The sequence below is a fragment of the Electrophorus electricus genome, chromosome 11, assembly GCF_041902795.1.
Source record: "Electrophorus electricus isolate QZ-2024a chromosome 11, ASM4190279v1, whole genome shotgun sequence".
Taxonomy (NCBI): Eukaryota; Metazoa; Chordata; class Actinopteri; order Gymnotiformes; family Gymnotidae; genus Electrophorus; species Electrophorus electricus.
Genome location: NC_137507.1, coordinates 4,040,231 through 4,068,183, shown reverse-complemented (window position 1 = coordinate 4,068,183; position 27,953 = coordinate 4,040,231). Strand labels below are relative to the sequence as shown.

Here is a 27,953-nt window from a genome sequence, read left to right as displayed (position 1 = left end):
GTCACTTTTCTCTCAGTGTCGCTCTCATACTTACTAACTTTAGTCGCGACCACAGTAACGTTATGTCTTGCTGTCTTTTCTCTGTCCAGGGCCTCACGGGTGGATATGGTGCCCTCGGTGGGGTCAACGTCAAAGTAATTTTCCGAGCTGTTCCTCCACTCAATGGAATATCTTCAAAGCAGACACAGGGACACGGGCACAACAAACATTACAGTGCCCATCAAAAACCTCCCCACTGTCACCATCAGCATACGAAACCATTCTGGTTCAACGTCTTAATGCAACAGATTAAGCTTTTCCACAAGAGATCTGATGGGGGAAACGGAATCCGAAGCAGAGCAGATCCACAGTGGATAAGCGTAGGCAAAAGCATCATTCCATATTTATGGAATCCTGTTAGGTCAGTGTGTTGCACGCTGTCAGCCGGTGTTTTATTGTAATCCAGCCTCCTAGCAGAATAAGAGCTAATGTGCCATAGTGAAATATTAAACACGGACCACGGGCTACCAAGTCATCATCAATAACTCCCAATCAATAACTCGCAACTCCATTTGTGCCCTGCTATGAAATATTCATCTTAAAGCAAAAAAAAAAAAAAAAAAAAAAGGCAAGTTTTTGTTCTGTACCACATCACACATTCCAGCACGTCACAGACTACCCTCACTCACACACACCACACACACACACACCTGGAGGTAAAAAGTGGGGCAATCCCTTAATGTTACACTGCATCCGCCCTAAACCCCAAACCACACACAACGTTTATCAGGACAGAGTCACTCAGAATGTAAGGAGTTAAAATCTACATATGCCTGTCCAGGTGTGTGTGTGTGTGTGTGTGTGTGTGTGTGTGTGTGTGTGTGTGTGTGTGTGTGTGTGTGTGTGTGTGTGTGTGTGTGTGTATGCCCGTTTCATACCCGCCTACCTGATGGGACTGTCTCCTGCATCCAGGTCCTCTGCGGTGACCGCCCCAATGATGCTGCCCACCGGCGAGTCCTCATACGCTTCCATGCCGTAGGAGCCCTGGCTGAAGGCCGGCGGTTCCTCCACGTCCAGCACGCTGACCCTCAACGTGGCCGAGTCCTTGAACGCACCCGGGTGCAGGAAGGCTGCATTCGGCTGAGCGTTGGACGCCTCCACCTTGAAGCTGTACACTTTCCTGCTCTCATAGTCCAGCGGCTAGGACCCGTGAGGGGGGGAAGAGCAGAGTTTATGCTACAGGGATGGGATCAGGGCAGAAAGAGGTACAGCCTATATCATGGACTAACCATTATTGTTTATCTGTCGCATATTTCCTTCATTTTTTCAGGAATTTTGTTGTAGCATTTTTTAAAATATGCATTATTCTCCCTTTTGATGATAGACTAGGAAAGGGCAGTGGGTAGAAGATGAAGGCAAAAGGTTTGGAACATAACAGTAATTGCATGCTTACAACTGTGACTTTGCAAGTGTGAAATAAGACAAGCGTTTCTGAGGGGCCAGCGTGTGACCAATAAGCAACTCGTAATTGAACTGCGAAAATCTCGCCTGTGAACTCTCCGATTCAGATGGCCTTATTTGACTGACCTTCCTGCAATTTGAAATCGACCATGCCTCATTTGAGCCATGATGCAACGGCAAAAGCTTTCGGTAACAGAGGTCTCCCACCAAGATGAGAGGGAAGTGGAGGTGGGGGGAGGGTGTAATGCCACATGGCGGGAAAGTGAGGGGAAGAGGGAAAAAAAACCCAGCTCTTTCATGCGTGGAAAAAGGCAGGATCTGGCACAGTCACACTTACAAAATGGGAGAGAGAATGAGGGAGAGGGAGGAGGAGAAGGAGAGAGGGAGGTAGGGGCGAAAAAGTGTGAGAGAGAAATGTAAAAGACTAGCCGGGCATGGCGCACTGAGCTTGTGGCGGTCTCTGCCAGAGCCCTCGGATAAACTGTTTCAGGACTTGCATGGAATGCAATATGATGAGGAGCCTCTATCTGAACTTCATATGGGAGTTTTAACCATAAATAATTTACTGTTTCATGCTTTGTTACAAAATAAATGATAAAGTACGCTACAAATGATTAACGTTAAAGTCTTCGGGCAGGAAAGACAAAACAATTCAAGAGCACTGTATAACCGGAGCCCTGTGATGTACTTGCTTCACACAGCCGTTGGGCTGACTCAGCTAACAGAAGGCCCTGCAGAACGGTGCAACAAATGCTTGCAGCAAATCATATCAGCAAAAATCATGCCGAGTTGATTGTTTATTCGCAAAGAGCTGCAAAAGAGGCTGGCACTGGGACTATGCCCTTTACAAGAGACTTGTTGTCTAAACACCGTGAGTTAAAACCTCGCGCATATTTTCCATGGGGTCACCCGCAGTCAGATAGTCAGTCGCAGCGCGGCTGTCAGAAAGTGAGTGAGTCACTCTCCTGAGAGGCCATATGTTTGGAGAACGCTACTGTTGACGTTGCTGACTACTGTTCTGCCCTCCACCCCCCCGACAAAATTTTTCGGTACGGCCAAAGACAGAGAGGTGAGACAAAGGGGTCGCCCCGAGGGACGAGAGTGTACACACCTCCTAGCGCAAGTCCCAAAAACCACCTTCCACCGAGCTACCTCCAGCCAGGGACACCTCGGAAGCCATGTGAGGGCGCTCCGGACTGCCACCACAGGCCTTACACCTTTTTTTTTTTTTTTTTTTTTTTTTTAAATATAAAGTAGAGGGATGTGTCGAGCACAAGGAGAGTCCGCTTTGATATGGAAATGGTTGCCGGCATGCAGCAGGGTGGGTTTACGAGACCAGCTTGCTTTAACAGCTTCAGGTGAGATGTTGCATGATTACGCCCCTTTGATTAGAGCTCACACTCCAGCGTCTAAGAGCGGGTTTACAAATATTGCATATCACGAAGGCATATTGACTTTCTGAAATCTATCATTAAAGATGCCTATTTTTACCTCCTTCACGATAAAACATAAGAATAGTCAATGTTTGTTCTCTAATGAAGCCTTCTGCTCTCAGTCAGTCGAACCATGAATATAACACTACTTAATCCGCTTAAACTGCATAATCAGTCGAAAAAACTGAATTTTAGGCAGAAGGCCTGCAGTTGAGGAAATCTCACCACTCCTTAGTTGCAGGAGTTGTGCTCTTAGTGAATCACAGGGGGATGATTCGTTACAAGTTCCACTCCATCAAGATCACCGATTGCGCCGTGTGGGTGTCACACGGTTACTCTCACCTCAGGAGCCAATCATTGTAAGGAGCAACGGAACGAGAACGGTAGCACTAAATGAAAGCAAAACCATGGCCATCAATCACCATGAAGAAAATTCACACTTTCTATTAGCTGAGGAAAAGGAAAATTCTTGTTGGGATTGATGGGTCGGAGGGAGACTACTAAGCAACTGGTCTGATAAACACGGCACTATCATCTTGGTCTTCTTACAGCTCAGTGATGCAGCACAATGTCTTGCAGTAAACCTATCAATCGTAATTTGTGTGTGGGGGTGGGGGGTTTTGAGGGGTTGATTGGTTTAGACAGCCAGCCGGAGGTGTTCTAGCCAGGGGAGGGATTATCAGGGCCGTGTCTGGAGTGCCACCATCCACTTGTCTGTTCACCGGAACTGTGCGGCCCGCCCATGTCTCAACCAGCGCATGCACACGGACAGCCGTCTGGCAGCCCAGCTCCCTGCCGGGTGCAGACGTGAGTCACAACTGCGGACCAGGTTGTCCCCTGATTCACACTGATACAGCCTCTCCGAAACCCTGCCAAAGAGCGCGGTGGACCGGTCGCACGGCAACTCCGCATGCCTGATTTGCACCAAAAATAGCGATGTGAATCACTATCTTAAATAAAGCCTGACTGCGAACATGCTTCGTTGGTAGAATTATTCCCTTTTGACATCGCAGAGGACAAAGCATAACATTCATTTTCAAATTCATTTTTGTATCATAATTATTATACCTTACCACAGTATGTGAAATAAAATTCAGCATGTATCTTAGAAAAGCTCGTTTTTATTTTTGTTTGCTTGTTTTAAATTTGAGGCTGAAAATATGTACATGCTCATCTAAAAATCACCCACGTGAAAGCATCTGAATAAACCCCAACAGATTATTATAATCTGCCATCAGAACACGAGGGATGAGAACAAGAGATCAGTGTGTACTGTGACATCACACACACACGTACGTCACTATGTGTCCTCTCCTCTGAGTTGGATCAAATTTCCTACCAAGCACCTGAGCTCTGAGAATGATCAAAATGCACATAAATGTACTGCCACACATCAAAGTACAGAAATCTGCAATGCATGTGGCATTCCAGACATAACACTGCTGCTCCAATGCCCCTGGGAGCGCTGGTGATATCCGCCACAAAACAAAGATTCTAGAATGTTTTTAGTCATGGCTAAATCCGTGAAAGGGGAAATTGGGCCTTTAGGTGGCGCTCTTTCCTTCTACTCTGCTGCTCCCTTGGAAACTTCTGTGGAGACCCGGAGCAGCAAAGTTCATCTTTCCGTTTTCACTCCACCTCACATTAGAGAATCCGCAATCAGACGCATGTCAAGGAAGGTGACTCATTGATTTGTTATTCAATACAGCGCCTTCACAAAACCCTTAATTTCCACACTAATTGCCAATCATTAATGAATTCCTACTTCTGCTACGCTGCGCGAAAAAGCTCATTTTGCTCGGGAGGTTTCTGGGGATGGTGTTCCTTGACACAAAACTTGAGTGCTTCGGTTGCAAACAAAGCAGCCCTAATGAAGGCAAAAGAAACGTGTAAATCAAACTAATAAAGGCAGATAGAGACGGGGGCACATGGGCTTGGCACGCTGATATGCCTCTCTGTCTCCCCGTTTTCTCATCATCTCGACAGCGAGTGCTCCCCACGGCGGACGGCCCTCACGCCAAGGCATTACAATAACATGTTATTCACTAAATCAGCCCGAGAGAGCCTCTTAGAGCTCTCATTTCATTTCACACAATCACTCGGCGAGGTGGGCTGATGCCACAAGCCCGGCCTCGAACAGCCGATTATCCCTTTGAACCCATTTACTCTCCAGCATCCTCTTACAGCTCTGTCCCGTTTCAGAGTCCCTAAAGCCAGGAGAGATCCCATAATGCACCTCTTCGACATTTCGACGAGGTCCCTGAATACCGGGCTGGGGGCAGGGGAGGGTGTTGGGGGATGGGGAGGGAGTAGGGGTCAGGTGGTTGAAATAACAACCAAACGGGAGAGAAAGGTGTCCAGGACTGGAGAACGGAGGCGGGAGAGGGGCTCCATCATTGAACCTCTCCCGAGCGCCATGCCGAGGATTCCGCATATCCATTTGCAGCTGCTTTTTGGGTCAGTGGATATGGCAGAGCCATTCTGCCGCGTAAGGACTGTGTGACTTTGTCCTATGCCACAGCTGCTCCTGCGCTTGAGTGCAGCTCAGGGAATAAGGGAAAAGAGGTTTAAAAAAAAAAACGTAGACAAAAGGAGACACTGCGCCGAATGCAGGGTACAGCACCCTCCTGTGACACGGGGACGACAGAAGCGCCATCACCATTGTTTGTTGATCAAACCTAAACCTTCTCTTAACGTAATCAAGCACTGCTACACCAATACACACAGCGCAGTTGTATATTTCACGACTACACCACGATCCTCAGTACAAACGGAAAGGAGTGAAATCTGCAGTAAGACGTGCAGGAGACCATGGCCAGCGTGTCAGAGAACTGATGATTGCCATGTGGAAGACTCCTGTCGAGAGGGACCTCTGCAGCTCCTGGCAATAACACAGCAACCCCTCTACCCACTGGAGAACGCTCCCCCCACGCTAATCGCCGAGCCGCGTGCACAGCCGTGGACGTGAGCGGGCATGCATACCCGTCTTCCTGTCACATCTCGTTGAGAGGCAGGAGAGGCAGACACAAGCCGATCCATTCTTGGATCAATTGTTCAGTCGTTCCTCTGCCAGACCTCGAATAACGGATTTCTTCCACGCACCGACTGCGGCTGGTCCCATGCGCTAAGCATGGGCAGGGATATCCTGAGAGTACTCGCAGCCCACGTATACGAGGTGATGGATCCGGGTTTTGATTGGAGGGAGCAGTGGCACAGAGTGGGTCGCGCGTTATCAGTTTTATGACGGGTAATGCATTATTCCCAGAGAATAGTGAGGCTGGTGTGTTGTAATAAGAGGTCCTCCCCTTGGGGGTGCACGCACACACACACACACGTATATGAAGGTCACGTGGTGCATGGTGGCCTAATGTCATCAGTACTATGTGCACACATGTGGGGAAAGAAAACACTAGTCGGTTCGCTTTTTGTTGGAAGTTTTCTCTTAGTCTGTATGTGGCCTGATCATGCATTTATTGTCAAGTATAAACCCTGACCCAGGATCCGTTCGGACCACTCTCATTTTAATGGAGACAGTCATACATGGACAGGAGCAGTTTTTTAAACTTTTACTCTGTTAGTCTGTTTAATGTCAACTGTCACAAATTAGCTTTTATTAACTGAACAGAGGCATTAAATTGTTCCACAAGTACAAAACACTGGACGTCACAATCCTACAAAAATAACCAGTTTTAAATGGGGGATTTTTTTTACCTTCTTCAGCAGCACTACGCCCTCCTGTGTGTGCTCGTCAGTGTAGATGTCAAAAGTGGAGCTGCCGTCGCCCGGGATGATGCTGTACTCCACCTCTGCGTTTTTCCCCAAGTCCAGATCGTGAGCCTTAACCCTCCCTATCGAGGAAGCGACGTGCGCCGACTCCGGAACTTGCAGGTGAAAGATGCCTGGAGCGGGACTCACAGCAAAGCATGCTTTAGAGAGAGGAACCGATCATCAACAAATCAGCACAAGAGACCTAAAGACCCTTGCAAACGAGCGTATGCTTGTAGAGGTGGTTACGGCTAATTATCTGCTAATCACTTTAACGGCTCCAGCAACAGCACGGGAGCATGGCAATCACGTCTGCAAATCCGCCAAGCTGTCTGTGTTTGTGTACAGCGACCGTGCCGGCTGTCATAACCACACTCCGCTGTAGATATACGACTCGGAGAAATGCCAGGTCAGTGCGTAGAACTGATCCTTGGTGCGCGTGACGCTACTGCGCTCTAAATTGCAGCATTTAACAATCCAAATATTAGCCCTTGGCAGCTGCGCATGTTCATTCGACTTTTAATCCTGATGCGAACCCATCCGTGCAAAAACTCCTTTTCAGATTCATTTCCAACTCCCTTTGCTAAACAAACGGCAAATGTACAACTGTTGAAAGATTTAGTCCAATGCATTGTTAAACAGGGTACAAGCGGATAGAAGCCCCCTCCCAATGGCAAACGATGACAGAGTTGGGGAATTTGGGATGGGGGAACATTTGCAGACACAATTTGCCGGCACATTTTCTGTAATGTCGCGAAGCTATTTTATTTCATAAGTCGCTTGAGGAAATATCAGTAGCAAGCACTAGTCAGTGACTCATGACTCAGAGTCCTTCTTAGAGACAGACATTGCAAAAGCCTACTTTTAGCAAATCTTGGCGGGTTGTCATTGACGTCAGTCAGGGTGATGTTGATGGTGGTGGTCCCGGCCAAGCCCCCCAGCTGACCCCCCATATCCTTGGCCTGGATCAAAACCTGGTACGACTCTTTAACCTCCCGGTCCATGTTGGGTAGGGCGATCCTTATCACCCCTTGGATGGAACCAGAACATGGAGAGAAGCAGACAGGGGTTGTAAATAGAGATGCATACAGTAGGTGGTGAAGCTACAGTTTCCAGGGCGCTCGGCGCTCTTTTGATGGATGCGGCGGAGAAAGAGAGATAAGGCTTCTAATAGCGCTTCATTAATCCACGTTCCTTAGGGCAGCGCCATAAAGGGTGAACGTCTGACATTCCACTAAAGGCTAATCGGCCTTAATAGCTTCCCTCTCAGTGGGAATACCTTTTGATCAGGCAACGCTGGCATGACACTGGGTCATGGAAATGCCAGGCCAATGCGCAACAAAATGACAAGCTTTTGTATATAAACACACACACTTGAAACTTGGCCGCTTATCAGAACAGCGTCGCTCTCATGCAAACTCTTGGTCTCACAGACACTGATTAATATGCGGAGCGCATAGCCAAACATTATAATTGCCCCGGTTTTATAATTAGAAAGCCAGAGACCATCTGGGCTCAGGAAGTCAGCTGTGTGGTACCAGGAATTACCACCGGAGTCTCCTACCAGTCTTGGGGTCCACTGAAAAGTAGGGCTGGCCATGGAGGATGCTGTACACTACCCGAGCGCTGTTGCCATAAGTTGGATCGTCTGCATCCGTGGCTGTGACCTGCATCACGTATGTGCCTGTGCAACACAGACACAAGGGCAGATTGGATCGTTGACTACAGGAGCTGCAGCGGTGCCGGCTACAGCGCGTGCACGTGACGCACTTACAAGAGCTTAATTAGAACCCATCAGCGTAATCAACATAACTAGGCCATCTCAAAGCAATTAAGTGGCAATGTTTTGAAATAGATGCGCTGAAAAGTAAGTTCTCCAAAAAGTACCAGAAAAATACAAGAAAAAGGATGTTTAATAACATATTAAATATAAAAATATGTCCAAACAGTACAATATACATGCATACTTGTTTAAAATTAAAGGGCTTTTTAAAGCTAATCAAATTAATTACAATAAGCAGAGCTCTGCATGCGATCAATAAGGTACACACATGGGCCATCAGAGCCTCTGCTGTCATGGAGACAAGGGCTCAAATCTGCAGGGAGGCTCTCTGGCGACACACAGCACCGTGCGTATGCGGCAGGGTGGTGCAACATCGTGACCGCACCTCTCCAACCTCACCCTAACGGGAGCCAAACTGCGGAACCAAACACTGCAGAGCGGTCAATGGGAATGTCTGGAAAGGCATCGGCCATTTCAACCGTCCCTTTATCATTGTTAAAAAAAAAGAAGAAGTTTGCAGGCTTGAAAAAGGCCAGGATGTCACACTAGAGTAATGCTGTTTAGTTGGGAGCTGGTCACTGAGCATGCAGGATAGGCAATTAAATGAAACTGCATGTGGGCAGTATCTGCTTTTGAGAAAGAAAACTTAAAAGATTAGACGTGGAACCTGTCCCTAGAAGTAACTTTCCTTGTAAAGTAGTAGATATATGAGGTAATGGACTGACAAAGCTTGAATAAACAGTGTACTTTTCCAATTCTGTTTTCCAATTAACACAGAAGTGGCCTGATATGCTATAGTAAATTAGAATAACATATCTTCCATTCTAGAATAAACTGAAGTTTAGATTCTAACAAACAAATTCTAATTTGCCAGAACAGAGTAAATTCTAGTCATTTGGAACTTGCTCTAATGTATTCTAATAAGAGAGTAACTGTAGTAATAGAATAACTCTAGTATAACTTTATTGCAAGAATATTCTGTATTGAGAACTTATTGAGGCTTAATGTAACATCTATTAGAAACCTACAAATATGTGCAGGAGGACCAGTACTGGCAATGAACAATGCATTCCCTTATTATAATACTGGATTGTACATGCAGGCAATGAGGAATCCAAAATAAGACTATAGAATTTGTGAAATAGTTGGGACTAATAGTTGGGAAAAAAGAATGAAATAGAATTAAATTACAAAAACAACCCAATTTCAATATTGCAATTTTTCCTAGGATTACAACAGAGGTATTCATGAACTCAACTTGGATTTAGCAACAATATGTTATTTTCCCCTCTTATTCCTGAAAAGCAATTCCCCAGGTACATCACTGTGTAATTACGTTCATCTATTTTCCATGCAATAAAAAATGGTGCCGTATTTGATGTAACCAAGATGAGTCATTCAAAGGATGAATTTTGCCACGTTGCCCAAAGGCAAGGTTAAGTCCTCGTCTCGCATTCATGAGATGTATTTTAAGGTGACGGCTCTCTCACTTCATCACCTCCCCAGCCACACAGGGCTGTGAAGAAGCCACAGCTTACCTATAGGAGACATCTCTGGAACACTGGCTGAGTAAGGACCCTCCAGAAATCTGGGCTCATTGTCGTTGATGTCCTGGACTTTGATAATAAACTGGGACTCTGGCTCCAGGGGTCTGCCAGTTAGCACGTCCACAGCCTGGGCCCGTAGCGTGTAATAAGGTTTCACTTCGCGGTCCAGGCTCTGCACGGCATGAATGTCCCCCGTGGTAGGCTCTACAGTGAAAATGGCGCCGACTCCCTCTCCAGACAGTGTGTACTTTACCAAGTTATCCCCTTTATCCAGGTCACTGTGTAGCTGCAACATTCACGACAGTGCAACTGGTGAGAGTGCATTCAAGAGTTTTAAGAATACAACATTTTCAACATTAGTAATATAACGTTAGCATTCAACATGTCTAACTGGCAGGACAGTGTTTTATCACACTTAGGCATCATCGCATTTTCTAAAAGTGAATGAAGGTTAACCCAGTTATCATGATGCTAACAGCCAATGGGGGTAATAGAACTAGCCGGGCCTCATCTCCACAGATGATTAGAAGCACAAAAATAATAAACTGTAAAACTGTTAATTTTAATATTTGAGTAAGCAGGTACATGGACTCTCTTTTAATAACGTATTCTTTTGTTATCTAACCACACTAAAAAAACTTGTGAAAGCTATATCCCAAGTCATACAACACTACATGAGGTTATGTGAATGATTAGGCCAAGTATTTGGAATAAAGATTCAAACAGTCACAAGTAAAGCCTCATTCCTGAATGAATAGGCAGCTGGTATACAATCCATGAGTTTCAAAGGCCTTCCCATGTAAGGAAAAAAGATATTATTTCCACAGTTTGTCAAATGGATAGAGTTCAGCCACCTCAAGTAATGTACTTAATCCCAGCAGTGTAGTCTCCATTTCCCATGTTGAGTCATGTCTTTGTAGCAATGCAGCTAAGGCCATCCTTAGAAACTGCATTCTCTCTATCAGCACGTAAGCCATGTCAAGCTAATTAAAAAAATCCCATTAGATGAGGTACAACGAGTCGTTGAATGAAAGAATTCATTACTTAGCTCGGGTCGCGGAACTGGCAATAAGGTACCAGATAATCCATGATCCCTAATAAAGGTATCAAAGGAGGTTTTGCGTCCAGCTTGATTCATATGTTTCATCTTTTATAGAGAATGTCAATGAGCACTATAAATTAAGGGTGGATGTCTTTCAATCCGCAGACACACTGTTATGGATGTTAACTGTCAATAAAGCCAGACAAGGCCTCACGTCAGACTGCAGGGGTGAAGGCTCTTATGGTAGTAAGAAAAAAGAAGAAGAATTCACTCTGGAGATAAAATGTCATTTTAAAGGTCACACGCACATAGAACAAATTGTGACATTGAGATAATCTATCCCTATCGTAAAGGGCAGGGAGCATGTTGCTCACATGAGAGGAAGTACTGGTAAACTGTCCTGTTTCTTGTTCAAAAATGCAATTAAACTGCTTTAGAAGAACCAAAGTGCTTATTCTATGAATGAATACAGTCAAAACACGTGTGAAATGCACAAAGGTGTCAGACAGCAGGTAATGATTGATGGGGGCCCAACAGCCTCAGAAATAAACAGATTTTGGGTTCTAATTTTCATACTCTCTGTTATTATAGAAATAAATATAGAGAAATGCATAAATAATACAGACTGCATTATGTATCTGCATAATATCTTATAAAGCTCTGTTTATCTACATGCTGTTTCCTTTAATTTCTCATACATTTTAAATTATAATTTTGGATAGATGAATCCCTTCCTGTAAAAATGGAATCATCCAGTATGTTTTGCCATATGACAATAAATTATTTGTTATAATTTATAATCAGTTTATGTGCATTGCCTCTACATTTGAGCTGAAAAAGAACACAGCATGTTTGTTTGTCCTTCTCAGCATGAGGTACATTCACAGATTACTTATTTGCATTCTATGCAGTTTAATCAAATTCCAAAAGGCTCTGGAGTCCATGAACACTACACTAACTAAATTCTCCTTCAAGGAAACAGGGGGACCTCAAATGGTCCTTTAAAAAAAGCAAACTTCTAGCAAAACCAACTAATTTTCATTCCCAACCCGTCATTCTCTGAAGCCTGGGGAGAACCCACCAGTGTGTGCATGCCAAAGGTGGCCTTTTTTCGTCAGATTCTGGTACGCATAGCAATCCCATAGACTTCAATCTAGATTCTGCTCTGTTCCGTTGCCTATCTGGTACTGGTTTGTTAAGAGTGTTGACCAAAAATATCACGTTTTCAAAATAAAACTCAGGTTTTATTCTGCCCAGCAAGAAACATCACTCTGTTCACACAACTAATTAGAAATATACAGGCTTTTACACTGCCTACATATCAAACTAGTCTCATTCCTGTTTGTCATACAGTCACATAAATATTTTGTGACGCAGTGACACGTTTTATTAGATTATGAGACAATATTATGATTTTCGCTTATGGGAAATTAACATACAAATCCCTGTATCAGTGCTTTCCCCGTGTAATACGGCAGTAACATGAAAATATTTCCTCATTTTATGTCTACTTACATGTTTTCTGTAAAATTAAGATCATTGAACTATTTTTTTTATTTATTTACTAAACGAACAAAAGTAAAATATGTAAAAGCTAGTGTAATGTCCTTTCTGTGTAATGCTATCTTCCTGGGAATGAACATCCTGTGAATGGAATGCTGGTGTCAGGAAAACAAATTTTTCTTGTTAGTTAGCTAAAGTAGGACACCTATAATGGGAATTGCTTAGCGGATGTAATAAAATATCTCTTTTGCATTGGAATGGGAACCTACATTTTGTAAATCCTATCATGTCTTTTTCTATGTTATGTGAGCGTTGCAAAAATCTTTCCTAATTTTATGCGACAGTGCCCAAAAACCCTCTGGGGTCTAAGCCCCTTTTGGCACTTTCCCTATATCATCATGCTACTATTTTTGTAAAATTGTGTCAGAAAATATCCCTATAATGTTTTTTTCACTGCACGCATGGACAGATCCTTAAAATACTGCCATGGGTCATTTGCGGGGTCAGAAATGATTGTCACAGTTGAGACAGGTGCCGCCGTCTCACCTTTCCTTAAACAAACTGGGAAGCCGCCTGTCTTTTAATTGAAAGCCTGAACAGAGGGAAGACATGGCCATCGTACATGAGGAGAATGGAAAGTACAGAGCTGTGATTTCGATTGCGGTCATGGCTTGTGACTGTCCTTCCATTGCCGTGCAGCTGGGCGTGATCCATCAAGTTGCAAAGTGAACTTGCTGTGCCGCTTGAATTGTGGAGTCGATATACCATCTACTCCACTTTTCGGTGCGAGGGGCGAGCGCTTGCAATGTGCTGGCAGCATGAACATCAAAACAGGAGACAAATGACTGCTTTAAAAAATGGAGGTATTCCTCTTTTCTCTGCACTGTTCTATTCTTGTGTGGTGTTTTGCAACTTAGTCCTGAGCCTGAAGATTTCCAAAAAGTTTCATGTGATGACTCTTATATTGGATTTACTACTTGCAGATCAATGGTAGTATCTCAATACTGCTTTGATCGTCTTTATGCTTCAGAATTAGAAATTGAAGCTGCACCAACACAAAATAATGCCCTGGTGAACTTTTGTAATTAAAGTGGAAATACAAACTTTCTCCATATCGGCTGACTTTCCGACGACATCTATGAATGTCTTGTCGTTCCTAAATTCACAGTCAGCTAGTTTTAAAGTTAAACATTCAAATAGAAAATAAAGATGCAGACTTGAGAATTAGTAGAAGAGAATAGCTGGTCCTGTCCTTTATTGCAGGATAACAAGCATTATTGAGGCACACTCCAGAGACTGTCTAACAATCACACAAAGAACCCAAATTTTTATACATTTGTCAGACGTGATTTATGTATTCACCCCACCTTCTTTTACATATTAGTTTTTGCATTCGCCACTATTACATCCAAACCATACATTAGTCAATTTATGCAAACTGATATTCACACACACCAGTTGGACCCCTTTACCACCACATTCCAAGTGAAGACTTCTCTTGACCTTATCTTAAAGAAGATTGTTTTTCTGTATGGTCCTCAACCTTGTGGAGAGGTCATATATCTTACTTTCAGGTCCACCAAAGCCTACCCAGCATCCTTTGCAGAAGCCTGCAGAGGCCTCTAGGCAAATCATTCTGAAAGGACACAAAATTTCTATACACCCTTTTGTTTTATGTTATTAATATGTCTAATGCAATGTTAAGGCCTCTTTTCCCTCTTTTTATTATCTCAGTCTCATGAATAAACACAAACAATGAGAATAAAAATCAATGGAAAAAAATGAAGAAAAGATGTGGCTTTAAAACAATTCTGAAAGATGGGACTGGACACTGAGTCTTAAAATGCGGTTACAAGACTGAAGCAGGAAGGCTAAGGCAAATTTCTTGGAATTATTAAAGATGCAGAAGTTAACAGTAACATTTTATGGAAAATTATTGACAAACTTGTATTGTTGAAGGAGTGGTGATATACAGCTTGAATTTAATTATACACTTCAGTGTAACAGTTTAGGGTGGTCCATGGTTTTATGATTATTTTATTGATTCTGTTATAAAGATGTGTCAGAATTCATCACAGATGCATTTTCCCCAGATTTTGAACAGTGCCAAAACAGTACTGAGATTGAAACATGTGTGTAAAGTAAATGGGAACAAAATTTTCTCATTATCAAACCCTAAAGCAAAGGACATTGGAATCGACACACCTTTTCTCAAAAAGTATAGAAATAATGTAACACCTACAGTAACTTACATTATAAATAAGTCCATTCAGGAAAACATATTCCCTAGCACACTGAAGGTTGCAGTAGTAACACCTGTTTATAAATCAGTTGATAAACAGGAAGTAAGTAATTATAGACCAATTAATTTTCTTCCTGCTGTTTCAGAGGCTTTACAGAAAGTAGTTGCTGAGCAGCTGATAGCGCATCTTGATTCTAAATGATTACTACATCCCATGAACTATGTATTTGGAAAAAAAAAACATTTGACTGAAACAGCATGCTGTCATTTCCTTGAAATTATCAAAGCTAAATTGGATGGGCAGGGGATTGGCAGTCTTGATCTGCATAAGACCTTTGACACTATAAATCATCAAATACTTTTTTCATAGTTAGCTCTGTATAAATGGAAGCACAAGACTGGATAAAACCATATTTGTCTGGTTGATCTCAATGAGTGCAAATTAATTCTGTTCCACAGGGTTCTATATTAGGACCTCTGCTATTTGTTACATTAATAATCATCCATCAGTATGCATTGGTATGGAGAGTCAAATGTTTGCTGATAGCACAGTCCTGTATACCCATGGGAACAATGCACAATCCACAAGCTATTGATAAAGTTGCAAGGTTTGGAGATCCTAGGTTACATGGTTGGCCTTTTGCTACAGTTGGCCATTTGCCAAAAATAGGCCAAGTTAATTTTCATTGGACACATCAAATTAATATTCCAGGAGCCTGCTGGATAAGGTCATGGCAATACATGTGGTCAGCTTTGTGTTTTAATCAATATTCCAAAGAGTTAGATATTTCTATTACCAAAGTGTCCAATATTACCAAGGCAAAGTTGTAGGTGCAAACAGTGTAGATCTGAGGACCCTGAAGCACAAGTCTGATTGGTCAGTTATGCGATTTAACTCTTTGTTTTTTTAAATGTTAAGGATTAATATTACCAGAGTGGCCATTTGGTTAGAGAACACGAAATGTTGAAGGTCAGAAAAAGGCCAAGGAGTGATGATCCGCACTTTTTGTGTATCCATTTTGTCAGGTTAATTATTTGGAGATCTTTTTAGTTAGCTGCGATTTTGTTTATTTGTGGCATTCCTGCCTGAAGACTTTATTATATAATTCTTTATTTGCTTATTCTTCTTATATTTGTGCTGTGGAACTTATACATATATTTTGGTTTATTAGTTACCGAAGACAATACAATATTTTCACATGATGCTTTGATTGTCTCTGATACTGATACCAAAGGGTTCTGCCCAAGATTCAACATATGACAAGTTGGGAATATGAATGATGTCACGGAACGCTCGCATCCCGCGAGTCACATGCTTTGGCCAGCCACGTGTAGTGGGAGGATCTGTTTGTGGCCACACCTGCACACACCTGCACCGTGTTTGTTTGTATGTATTTAAACCCGTGTGGAAGTGTGCAGAGTGTTGGTCATTGTGGATGTAACATCGTAAATGTCTTGATGCAATGTTCCCTTTCTTGTTGTTAGAAGTATTTGCGTTTATCGTCCGTGTTTAAATGTTAACCGTTTAATGTCCGTGTTAATGTTTGTAGTGTTTGTGAGTGCCGTTATCGTTATATGTGTGAAATGTAAATAAATGTATGTCCCGGTCGCCGGAGTCTGTGCGTCCTGCCCCTCGCCCTGCGTCACTCAGGCCACCACGCGTTACAAATGGGTTGAGCAACACATAAACAAATGTTTTTTGTTGTCAAAGCAGACCCAAGGTACGTAGTGTTTAAAGCTGAGTGGTGAGATGTTTTAAAGATTCCACTTCTCTCATTTAGTCAAACTGCCACTGTCAAATTAATTTCTTTGAGTGATTTTTGTAAGATCTCTGCACAATAGCATTCCTTTGGAGGTAAAGCCATTTCTTCCACACCACCACTAAATTTGTGCCAGAAACTCTGGAGCGTGAGGACAGATGCTTCCTACAGCCTTCATATGAGGTGCCTCCTTTGATCACAGTTCATGGCTTCTCTCAGTTTACTTCTGTACTCCTTTTCTTAATGTTTCAAATATCCGGTACATCATAAGAAGAACTGCTGCAGACCAATCTGCTTCAAAGCAGCTCACATAAAAATAAAATTTTAAAACATGCATTTATTTCCAGTAGAAATTGCATGAAGTTCTGTGGTCACCTTTACTTGCTTTAAGTCAGAACACAGATGTAACCATTATGTGACAGTGCCCCCCCCCCCCCCCCCCCGACACTGCCGGTAGCCTCCTCCATACAACGGTGAGGGTGCGTGTGCCTTCGTTTATGTTGTCATCTTTTGTTACACTTGCCTTTGTTATGGTTACTCAGCACACCTTCTTCGGGATGTGCGTGTTGCGCCTCATTCACCACACCACCTAAGGGTTGCTACGCTGTTATGTTTATCCTGTATAAGCCATTTGTGGTTCTGCGACAGTTTACTGGTCATTGTATGCTACGTTAGTTTTTGTTCCAGTTAGTGTACGTTTATCGTCGCTTTTATTTTCATTCCTTTCATTAAACTCCTAAAATTTTAAAAGCTCCTTAATAAGCAAGGTACTTATAGATCTGTATAAGTTACTGGTGGACATATATGATAACTATGTGACAGTATATGAAGGGACCATAATTATAGAAAATATAACCTAGGTTTTAGACATATACAATGTCATTATTATCTATAATCCTAAACCTACAAATCAATTAAACATTTCCGTACCAAAAATGGTCTTCACCTTTGTTAAAGCATGAACTCTAGGTCCTGCTTGCCAAAAATTTGCAGTATCTCCATCTTATCTATTAGAGAGCATGCACTTTGAGAGTGCTTTCCCAGTCTCGCTTCATGCTACAGTACGAGGAAACAATAACTGTACATAACACCTTTTTGCTCTGTGATGCAGCCAGCTTATGAAATGAAGCCACAAGGGCCCACAATCTTCTTTGCATCTCTGAACGGTGCTTTCATATCAACACCTAAATGTTTTGTTTTTTTTAATCTAAAGCTTACTTTAGTCCATCAAGGCGAAATCTCTGCAATTAAAGCTTGATCCCCTCTCTCTGCTGGCTCTTCCCGGATCAGATTAATCAGCCACTGCTGCGCGTCATCTGGAGGAACTCTTAAACTGGCGGTGGCCGAGGGACCCGACGGTAAGATGCCTCTGAAGTGGCGTAGGCGTGCGTGACCAAGGGCTTGCACCAGTCTCCCCCCCGCCACCACTGTGGTCACGTTGCCCATAGACGATTCAATTTAGCCATGATCCCACTTAAGCTAAAGGTGCTAGGATCAAGCCTATTCTGCAGTATGCCTTGACATTTAATTTAGGACAAATAAAGGTGTATAAAATTCCGTTAACCCTTCGTTTGCATCCAGAATCTGTGTTTCTATTGTCTAGACACGTTATAATCTTTTAGGATAATGCAAAAATGCTCTACTATGTGAGTTTTTTAATACAGGAAAAATAAAAATCTCAGAAAACCTGCTGAAACTACTAAAAAGTATGGTACCTCATGATGAATAAGGCAGTAAAGATATTTGTCTGTAATATTGCTTGCAGCTATACACAACACCTGACTGAGAGTCATGAACACTAAAACTGCCTATTCAAAACATGTCATGTTGAGTAACCAGAAAATAAAATCATGAATAAAAATAAAACCAAACCTTTTAGAGCAGACACCTTTACTGCATCTCTGCAGTGCTTTTGAACCGCTTGAAGGATTTAGACTTCACTGACACTTTTATCACCAAATAAACTGCTCGGTTGATCCCTTTAGAAAACTGTAACTTAGTTCAAGCAGTAAACAAAATGAGGTTAGAAAATACTGGAGCAAACTGTATAGCAGAATGAAAGTTAAGAGGTTTACCTTTCCAACATACTGTGGCTCAGATCCCATATATTCTTCCAGAACAAAGAACTGGTTCCACACCCAGCCTCGCTTGACTCTCTGAAGCCCAGCCACGCCATGTCTCCTGTGGTCCCACAATCCCCTGTGGTGCTCTTTTCCCAGCCTGCTTTGAAATGAGGAGGAGTGCGTGGGTGAAATAAAGCTCTTGTCCAGGAGGCACCAGAGCAACAGAAGCAGGCAGTTCCCCATCAGCATTGGAAAATATCAGGTGCAGGACTTCGACTGGAGAATCCGTCTTGGAATACTAAGCGAGCTGGAGTGCCGGCCGTGGGCAAAGACCAAAACCAAGACGAAGTGCCCCACGATGTCTCGATGACATTGATAAACTAACATCCAGGGCGGTTTGAATTTCCAGCCCTCTGCCTGGAGAAAAAAAGGGGAAAGAAAATTCATGGTATGGCGCAGATGATCTAATCGATTTACCACCTGTTTTTTGTATGTGCAGGGGAGGCCAATATGAGAGAGCCAGACTGTCTGTAACTTCCAATATACCTTTTGTCTTTGAAGTTGTAATTTAAATCCTTTGTCGTTTCTGCCAACGATGTAATCGTACTTGAATGATTTCATGGCTCACGGTGCAAAGAAAAGGGAAGCTGACCAAATTGGCCCTCTTGAGTGCAGTTAGCACACTTCAGCATTGGGAGGGTTGAGGAATGGGCATCTAAAAATGCCGAATGGAGGAGCAATTGAACCAGTCCGCAGACATAAGGCTTCTGGCAAGGCTCCAAGAGTGTGCTAGAGGTACAGCTCTGTGGCTGTTTATGCTGCATCATTCCTTAAAATGAGGTGATCCCACGTGTGCAGCAAGGTTGTTTATGGCTTGACTATGCAGATGGCCTTTCATGGGCAGCAAAAGCTGCTCCAGATGAAGGTCGGGAGTTTGATAACTGCATGGAAAATATCTGCATAATTTGATGCAAGAGGACAGCTCATCTCTTTGGCCTCTGAAGTTTTATAAGCAAAATAGACGATAACAAAGGAACAGACCTGTGTTTGGAGAAAGGCAATGCAGAATTTAAAAAATGCCAAAACCGAGCTCCCCTGTTTATGGAGAAGGGTTATGGTAATAAATATAGTCCTGTTGAAGCCTTCCTAATGTATATCACAACCTGCCAGTCCAACACATATCTCCACTGGAAGGGCTTTGATGTTGCAGCACTGACTTAAAGCAATACTCCAATCCCAAATGCCACTGCACCATCTGAACAGGCAACGGCCACCTGTCGGAATTTACCAGTGTTAGTTTTTTGGGTGAAGTAGTCCTTTAAGAGTGTGCCGCGTCTGTAAGCAATCTCCTGTCCTTTGTGGAAAGATCGACCCGGGAAAAGTGGAAAGCTCTTAGCTCTTAGGAAAAGTGTTATGCTAATCACCAGAAAGCTTCACATAGCGAGTGATGACAGTGTCCTGGGGGAGTTAACATGAGCCATTCAAAAGCAGTGACAAAGCTCATCTTGGCAGGACGTTGCACATCTACAGCTGTATTCTCCACAGGAACACCCCGACTTTTCTCTAGATGCAGCAACGCACTCAAAGCCTTTCAAGACATCCCAGGAGAGCACTCTTACATCTTGACAGATGATTGCATAAAGACCCTTGCATGGCAAAAACTAAACTTCCTTTATTACATCCTCGACATTGCATGTTAGTAAACAAGGTATTAGGCTCAAGTAGACATAGGAAATACGGAAAAGGGCAAAATATTTCTCTGTATTTAAAATGCCTGATTCTACGATAACCTTTCTAAGTTTCCACAGCTTATTTGTAGGTATACAAAGTCTGGCGTGTGAAATGCTTTGGGACTTCATGAATTTACAGTCTGTCCCAGTTACTGGATGAACATGTTTATTGCTGAATATACATTAGACTCTTCAGCAAGCCTGCAGCCAGCAGAAGTACTGAACCAGCACTGTCATGTTCAGTGTGAGAGAGACTGTTACGAGTATGTGCAGGCTAGAGGCTAGGCAAAACTTGAAGGGTAAGCAAAAGGAATCTCAGAAGGAGGGCACCCATCCACACCGACACCCACCCACACACACGCAGGTTAATAATAATAATAATTTGATTTATATATATAGCCTCTGTTTTTGAGATGAGAAATAAACACAGCATCTTTCAGAATAAAAGTCTGCGCTACAGTATCCTGTGGGATTTGGGAATAAAGATACTATGCTGACACTCCTCAGAGGAGCTATTTTAGAGTAAGGAAGATAGCAAAAGTAAGGGAAATGCATAATTAAATCTTAAAACTTCATTCAACAGTATGAACCTTCCAGTGCCACAGCTGTGGTTAAAGTGGATCCCAGTTACTACAAAAATAAACTTGACGAAGTTCATCAAGTTCAACTTGGAGTGGCTTTTAACTGCACCCTCCCTAAGGCATAGTCCACACTGAACATCCACCTCTCATGCTCCATTGCTTTCTCTGAATACAGGATCCAGGAGTATTGGAGGATCCAAGAGTAATGGAGTCAGCACCGTCTTATTTGTTTCTCAGTTTAGTTTTTCAGTCCAGTAGAATAATTTATAGCTTGCTTGTATAGGATATGCTAGATATAGCTTCAGACTACAAGTATTCTAATAGTTATTATTATAAAATATAAATAATTTCCATATTAATTTAATCTGTTTTAATTGTCATTAGAACATATATAAAATATGCTGTATTTTTGTAAATGTCTAGATATCATTTTCACTTTTTTTTCCTTAAAACAATCTCTGATGATCCTAACTCCTGATTCCTTAATTCTCCCAGGAGGCCTATCACAGCAAGGCCTATCACTTGGAACAACTCACACTCCATCCCACAGGTTTCTTTAGTGATTGCCAGGTCCTCTGGTTCTTTGTCTGATGTAGGGCATAATAACCTCTAAGTGTGCTGTTTTTTTCAGTAAGAATATTAAAGTTTATAACATCCCTGTATACAGAAAGGCACCCTGAAGAGTTGAGATGTTGCGTAGGTTTGGAGAACTACCACTGTCAACATTTTTCAGAAGATTCATTGGTACACCACTAAATTACCACTGCACTGTTGCATCATTTACACGTGTTGCCGCCTGACTGAAAAGGGAGTGGAAACAGTTACAGTGGTTTGTGTTGTTTTTAAGATTTATGTCATATCCTTGACAGACCTTTCTTTCAAGTTCAACACAATTACCCTTACAAATATAAAGAGTCATACCTGAAACTTTTACCCAAGCTCAGCCTTGTTCAAACATCTGTTCCTTGTGCCATTATCAAGGTTAATATCAGTACAACGCCTAAACTCCACCATGGCTAATTCCATTGTACTTCTAATCTTTGTGTCATTTTGACAAATTCAAGGCTGTACTGCAATAACACATGGAATGAGATAGAAGTACATGATTGAATAAAGTCTGAATCTCTCTGATCTTTATATTTCTTTCTTTCTTTCTTTCTTTCTTTCTTTCTTTCTTTCTTTCTTTATCCTTCTTGGGAAAAATCCTGGCAAGCTTAGAATGCCATGTGATTCATCCACAGTCATGCTTACACTCCCTGTTTTTGCAAACAGCTGAAATTGCTGGATGAATTTTAATCCCTTGATGTTGTACTACTTTAATCATTATTACATTAGATTATGAGGGAATTTACAAGCCGTACGCAGAGCTTATATAAATATCCATACATATATAAAGAATCCCAAGTGATAGCAACATCAGAAACAAGGAACATGAAAAGCTCGAAAAATACCTGAAGAGCTGGAAATGTGGAAGGTGAAGCCAACAGTGGTTCCCGTGGTAACCAGAGCACTGGAGGCTGTGACCCCCAAACTGGGAGAATGGCTCCAGTAGATCCCAGGAACAACCCAAAACCTGAGCTTCCAGGAAAAAGTGAGGAATTCAATACACACACACACACACACACACACACACACACACACACACACACACACACACATATATACATACAAATACGTGTGTGTAAGTGTGTGTAGAACATTGATGCAGTGTTAAAATTCACACCGTTAGCAGCTTCTAAATTCAGAAAAAAAACATTAAAACTCATTTTGTCATGTGTGGAGTGCTGGATGCAATAGGCCTATTGGTACCAAAAGTCGATGTCAGATCCTTAACCACAATGCAGCGAGTTCTAGTACTGCTGAAACTTTAAGCGCAGATCCTTGCATTTCAACTCAAGTGACAAGCAGCTAGTCAGAAATCCTGGTGTGACATTTAAAGAGCTATCACCCCGGCTAAGAAGGACGAGGAGGACAAACTAGAATCCCTGTGTGGGGGCTCTGAGTCACTGTGCCAGTGGCAAGATGGCCCGGGCCAACCGTAACTACAAAGAGAAATCCAGTCAAGACCTCAGCGGGACTTTCACCACTAGAAGAGCTGAGCAACTTTTAATGCATGCTTTCAGAATCCAGATGCAGACAGTGAGGAAAGATCTACCCATGCCCAGTATTAAATGCTGTTGCTTTTATGGAGTTTCGAACTCGTGCTACGCTTTTTTTTTAGCAAGCTGGCTTGTTACTAGATGACGAAAGGAAGGAATATTTATGTATATGATATACGGTTTTGAAATCTGTGGTTAAAATTTGATTTTAAATGTTTTATGTGTAAAAAATATATTGAGTCTACATTATATTCACATATACATTCACCACGCACTTTACAACCATGTCATAGGTATACAGTTAGAATGCAATTTCCATCTGTTTTTTTGCATACACTTTGTGATAGACATCCTCTAGTTTTTGACAACGGGAGAACTGCTGACTGGATGTTTACTGCTGACTGACAGTGATGAACCAGGAAGACTGTGGCTGACAATCTGTATGTGGAAAAAGATGCACATACTGTTGGTATGTGTAAAAATACACATTCAGGGCTCCAGTTTGTACTGTATATATTGTACTGTATTGTGAATGTAATAAGTATAGGTACAAGGTGAATCTAGGTACAAGACAGATGTTTCTAATAAAGTGTAAGTGTATGTGATCAATGATTATATCATTTCTTCCTTAACCAATAATCCACTACTATAAAGGACTAGCATTAGTTTTCATTGCTGCAGGGTCCCTAATGTTGTTTTTTTAATCACTTGTTATACATAAATGCCCTCTGTTCTCTCTATCTACCTCTCTCTCCATTTCACTTTTTTTATTTCACTCTTTCACGCTCTTCAGTCTTTTCAGTATTTAACCTCCACAAAGGCCTGTGCAAATGAAGAGCTGGAATATCCCATTGTGCGTGTGCTCCCCTGAGCTTGTGCTCAGACGGAATGCCATGTCTAATCTCACATTCACAGGATTGGTGGACCTTCTCAATAAGGCTCAAAGGAGTAACCTAGGTATTGATGTACCAAACCGCTGCAGCTCCCAGGAGCAGACGGGGCCACGGAGGCTTTCTGTTGGGGCTGTCATCAGCACCAGAGAGCACCGTGGGGGAATGAGGAACAAAGCTTTTTGTGTGGTAATACAGAGAGGTGCAGAACCAGGGAATTAATTCCATTGTAAATACAAGTGCGGATGGTGTTTGATAGAAAGCAAGCAGGCAAGCAAACAAAAAACACATCGGTACAATAGCCTGCTCACCACACACGCGCACACAATCATACAGTGACCCTCTTATAGCTGATTCCAGCTTTCAATTAGACATTGCAGGAGATATGTTAGGGGAATTTGCAGACACAATTCTTTACTCTGATGTGTTTTAATTTCACCCATAAGGAAGCAGTGATGCAAGTTATCCTCTTTTTCCAGGTTTTTCCTGTGCTGGTACCATGGTTTGCCAAATGACTTGACCCCAGAAGACAAGTGCATACTATCCCCTGGCTCCTACTGTTCAGAGTTATCTTTCCTGCTGAAGTAATGCCAATAGCCTTCACCTCTCCTCTTCACAAACCGTTCTGCACCTAGCGTTCAACACTTCAACACCCTTTCCGGGTTCAAAGGGAGAAAACTGCTTAGCGCAGGTTTAAATTGGAATGCGATTAAGCTTCTCGAATGTCACACAAAGTCACTACAGGTTTGCTGTGAACGCGGTGCTATTTTAAAAATGGAATATGATATATAAGAGCGATACGCCTTCTGTGGACATAACGCTCAGGCACTTAGCGGTTAAACTTTCTGAAACTTCACTTTGCACAAAGTGAAATATGACCTTATTCATTTTGCTCCTATCGTTCTATAATTATTACTTATTCCTCATTGAATTTACAGGATAAATATTTCAGCTCTCAGCTTAGGCGCATTGGAAGCCTGACCCTTAGCGTTCGAAATGAACTCAAGGACAGTAAGCTACCTATACAGATCGACCTCAGGGGCTTCTTGCACATTTAGGAATGACTTATACATATCAAAATGTACCTTTGTCATTTCCACATCAGTGAGGTAAGCAGATATTACACAAGATAACTGTTTCGGAAGCTGTTAAGTGCAGCAGAAGAGATTCACAATCAATAGCACGATATGTTCATTACTGTTAAATGACTTTAAACCCTTTATGTGTTTTCATCAAAAGACATACACATTTGCGTTAATTTGTGACGTTTCTAACCTTATATAGGCAAAAATATTATTTTTTCGTATCATTACAGTGGGAAAAGGAGAAAAGCTGATAAAAACTGCAACACAAAACATAAATTCACATACCTTTCATCTATCGTTCAAAGTCTCATCAGATTTAAATCGCAGGAGTCCAAATGTAGGATGGCTATAGCAAATAAACTCTCCGTGCGCCCAAAAACACGTTGCGAGAGTCTCACGCACACACCAGATCCCCTCTGCTGTTGTGACTCGCTCTTTTAATGCTCTCTCTCTCTTTCTCTCTCTCTCTCTCATCTGAGAAGTGTGCGCTGCTTTGTGCAGGGAAAGCGAGAGAGAGCGTGCGCTGAATCCAGTACTGAGCGCTGCGGTATCAGGCGGGCGGGGGGGTGGGGGTGCGGGGGGTATGGGTGAGATGGGGGCGCGAGTAGAGCGCGAGAATGTGCGGTACCGTCTGCTATAATGCTCGCTCCGCTCGCAGGTCCGACGCTAGCAGCCGCGCGAAGTTTGGGGTGCGGGGGGGGTGGCACGTCCCTGCGGGGAGCCTACTCTCCACCCCACAATCTATGGATTAATTCGGGAGCTTGAAGCCTCACACTCAGCCAGGCATGTTATTTTTTTTTTTTTTGCTTGTGTGTGTGTGTATGTGTGTGTGCGTGCGTGTGTGTGTGTTGGGAGTGTTGATATGCGCGTGTTAACCCCAAGAGAAATAGCACCTTGCCACGAGAAACTCACTATTACGATTTTTGTCACATACACATCCAGATTTTCAGCAGTGTGTGTGTGTGTGTGCGTGTGTGTGTGTTTGTGAAGTGTGTGTGTGCGTGCGTGCGTGCCTGTGTGCGTGTGTGTATGTGCGCGTGTGTGTGCGTGCGTGTGTGCGTGTGTGTGTGCGTGCGTGCGTGTGTGTGTGTGTGCGTGTTGGTGTGTATGTGTGTGTGTGTTGGTGTGTGTGCGTGTGTGTGTTGGTGTCCTAGCGCTTCTCGGTGAGAGGGGTCTGTGTAGATATGGATATCTATCTATCAGGCAGGCATGTTTTATAGTTCTCTGTTTGTTTAAAATGTACTTACTACTATTCTGTTCTGAGAAACACCCCTGAGTTGTAATAACTGACCCCTCCAAACACACAAGTCTCATTTTAACTTAACCATTACTGCTGTTTAAAAAAAATTAATTGCCTTTGATGTATGAATCTCTCATTATCGACTGACCTATTTAAAGATACTTTCTTCTGAAGTGATTGTTCATGCCTAGTGTATTTGGCATGGTGCTCATATGCAAACAGATACACAGTGTCAAAGACTCTTGGGATGTGTGCATGTGTGTTTGGGGGCGTATGTCGTGTGGCGTGATTTGAAAGGTAACTTAATCAGCATATGAAACATCGCAGTGTTTGCCCATTAAGGTGGGTATTGTTTGTTGAAAGATAACAGGAACATCCCCAGCTTTTTGCTGGTTTTGATATACAAATGCAGAATCCATCATTTCGTGGCCAGGGGATTATGCTAATGCACTGTTACATGAGCACTCACAAACATAGCCACACACGTTCACACACAAGGATTATGGCTGTGTATTTGAATTATGGAGATCAGCTTCGGATTGTGATGGGTCTCCCCCCCCAACATTTTATTATACGGGAATCCACGATTATGATATCTCACAGAACCAAGCAGTAGGGTAGCCTTGTGAAACAATTAACTTAGAGAATCATTTAGTATGCGTTAGCCTCATTTAGCATCATTTGATCTTTTTTTGTGTTTAATGCCAGCTAACATGGTTGTGAACTTAAAGCATTTTCTAGAAAATGACTTAACTGGGTTAACTGTGCCATTGTGTTTTATGGGCTGTATTTTCGAAGTTGTTGGACAAGGTTATTAACATTTAGAATTACTGTCTGTTAGGTAGCCAAAATAGTCTCAGTTAGTGTTCATTCACACATCAGCCACCCCAGACATTTGCCTAGCTAACAATTTCATGTTTTAAAAGGCATCCAGTATAAGTCTGTTAGTGACCAATGGGAGAAAATCTGTAGCACTAATATGCTATAAGTTATTATGTGTTGTTATGTGCTGTAAGTTCATTATGAATGAGACATAAGATGCAAGCTTGCACAAAGCTCCATTCTAACGTGGGCAGCTTGGTTACAATGGCACAGAGGCTTTACAAGGTGATGAAGTTCAGTAGTTTGGCATCAACAATGACTAATTATAATTTCTAATTTGGCACCGGCAATGACTAATTGAAAATTTCAATGTAAAAATACAAGCTATTTCTTGAATTCAGTGACTTAAAGGCAAACAATTTGACTTGGTCTTAATTTGAGTTGTAGTCTGTTGCTTGTTGAGCATGGCAGATCCAGTCTACACAGAAAGATTTGAGAATAAAATGCCAAATTCCAATTGCATAAGACTTAAATGAGGCACGGACCTCTAAATTTCTTCATATATAAAGTACTTTGAGCCTTTTTGTGGGGAACTTGCAATGCTGGTTTATCAATTAAAGTGGTCCTAAAAATATTCAAAATACACTTTGTATTCAGTGAGAGTAAAATGTATTCCCAGAGCCAAATACCCTCTATTCTCTTTTATTTAGTAAGACTGTGAAGTCCCTTCTGGAAGTGGAATTTAGATTAGTGACACATTTGCATATTAGATATCATTTTTTGTAGTTGAGCATTCTACATGTAACAAGCTGTTGATCTGATCACAGGAAAATGTTGCATACAGCTGTGTACCAAATTTCTTTATGGGACTGTTGGATTGATATTAGTATGCAGAAGAGGCTGAGTTAGCTTAAAGCTTAGTTTCTTG

The 27,953-nt window shown here is 42.3% G+C and overlaps 1 protein-coding gene across 6 annotated transcripts in view; it reads right to left on the bottom strand.

The window, feature by feature from the left end:
• The window catches only part of cdh12a (cadherin 12a), a 32,348-nt gene extending 6,921 nt beyond the window's left edge, over positions 1–25,427 (bottom strand). The window contains exons 1-9 of one of the 6 annotated variants that reach the window (XM_081723319.1): positions 25,249–25,427; positions 22,341–22,467; positions 18,591–18,995; positions 9,960–10,254; positions 8,203–8,322; positions 7,501–7,668; positions 6,585–6,772; positions 926–1,179; positions 35–171 (exon numbers count right to left, since the gene is read on the bottom strand). In XM_081723319.1, coding sequence (XP_081579445.1) covers positions 35–171; positions 926–1,179; positions 6,585–6,772; positions 7,501–7,668; positions 8,203–8,322; positions 9,960–10,254; positions 18,591–18,827 — 1,399 coding nt within the window. In that variant the 5' untranslated portion in view covers positions 18,828–18,995; positions 22,341–22,467; positions 25,249–25,427. Of the gene's footprint in view, positions 1–34; positions 172–925; positions 1,180–6,584; positions 6,773–7,500; positions 7,669–8,202; positions 8,323–9,959; positions 10,255–18,590; positions 18,996–22,340; positions 22,468–25,248 lie in introns of those variants that run through there. The other 5 variants (XM_027001228.3, XM_081723320.1, XM_081723321.1 and 2 more) reach the window with 5 other exon arrangements.
• Positions 25,428–27,953: the final 2,526 nt, after the last annotated feature.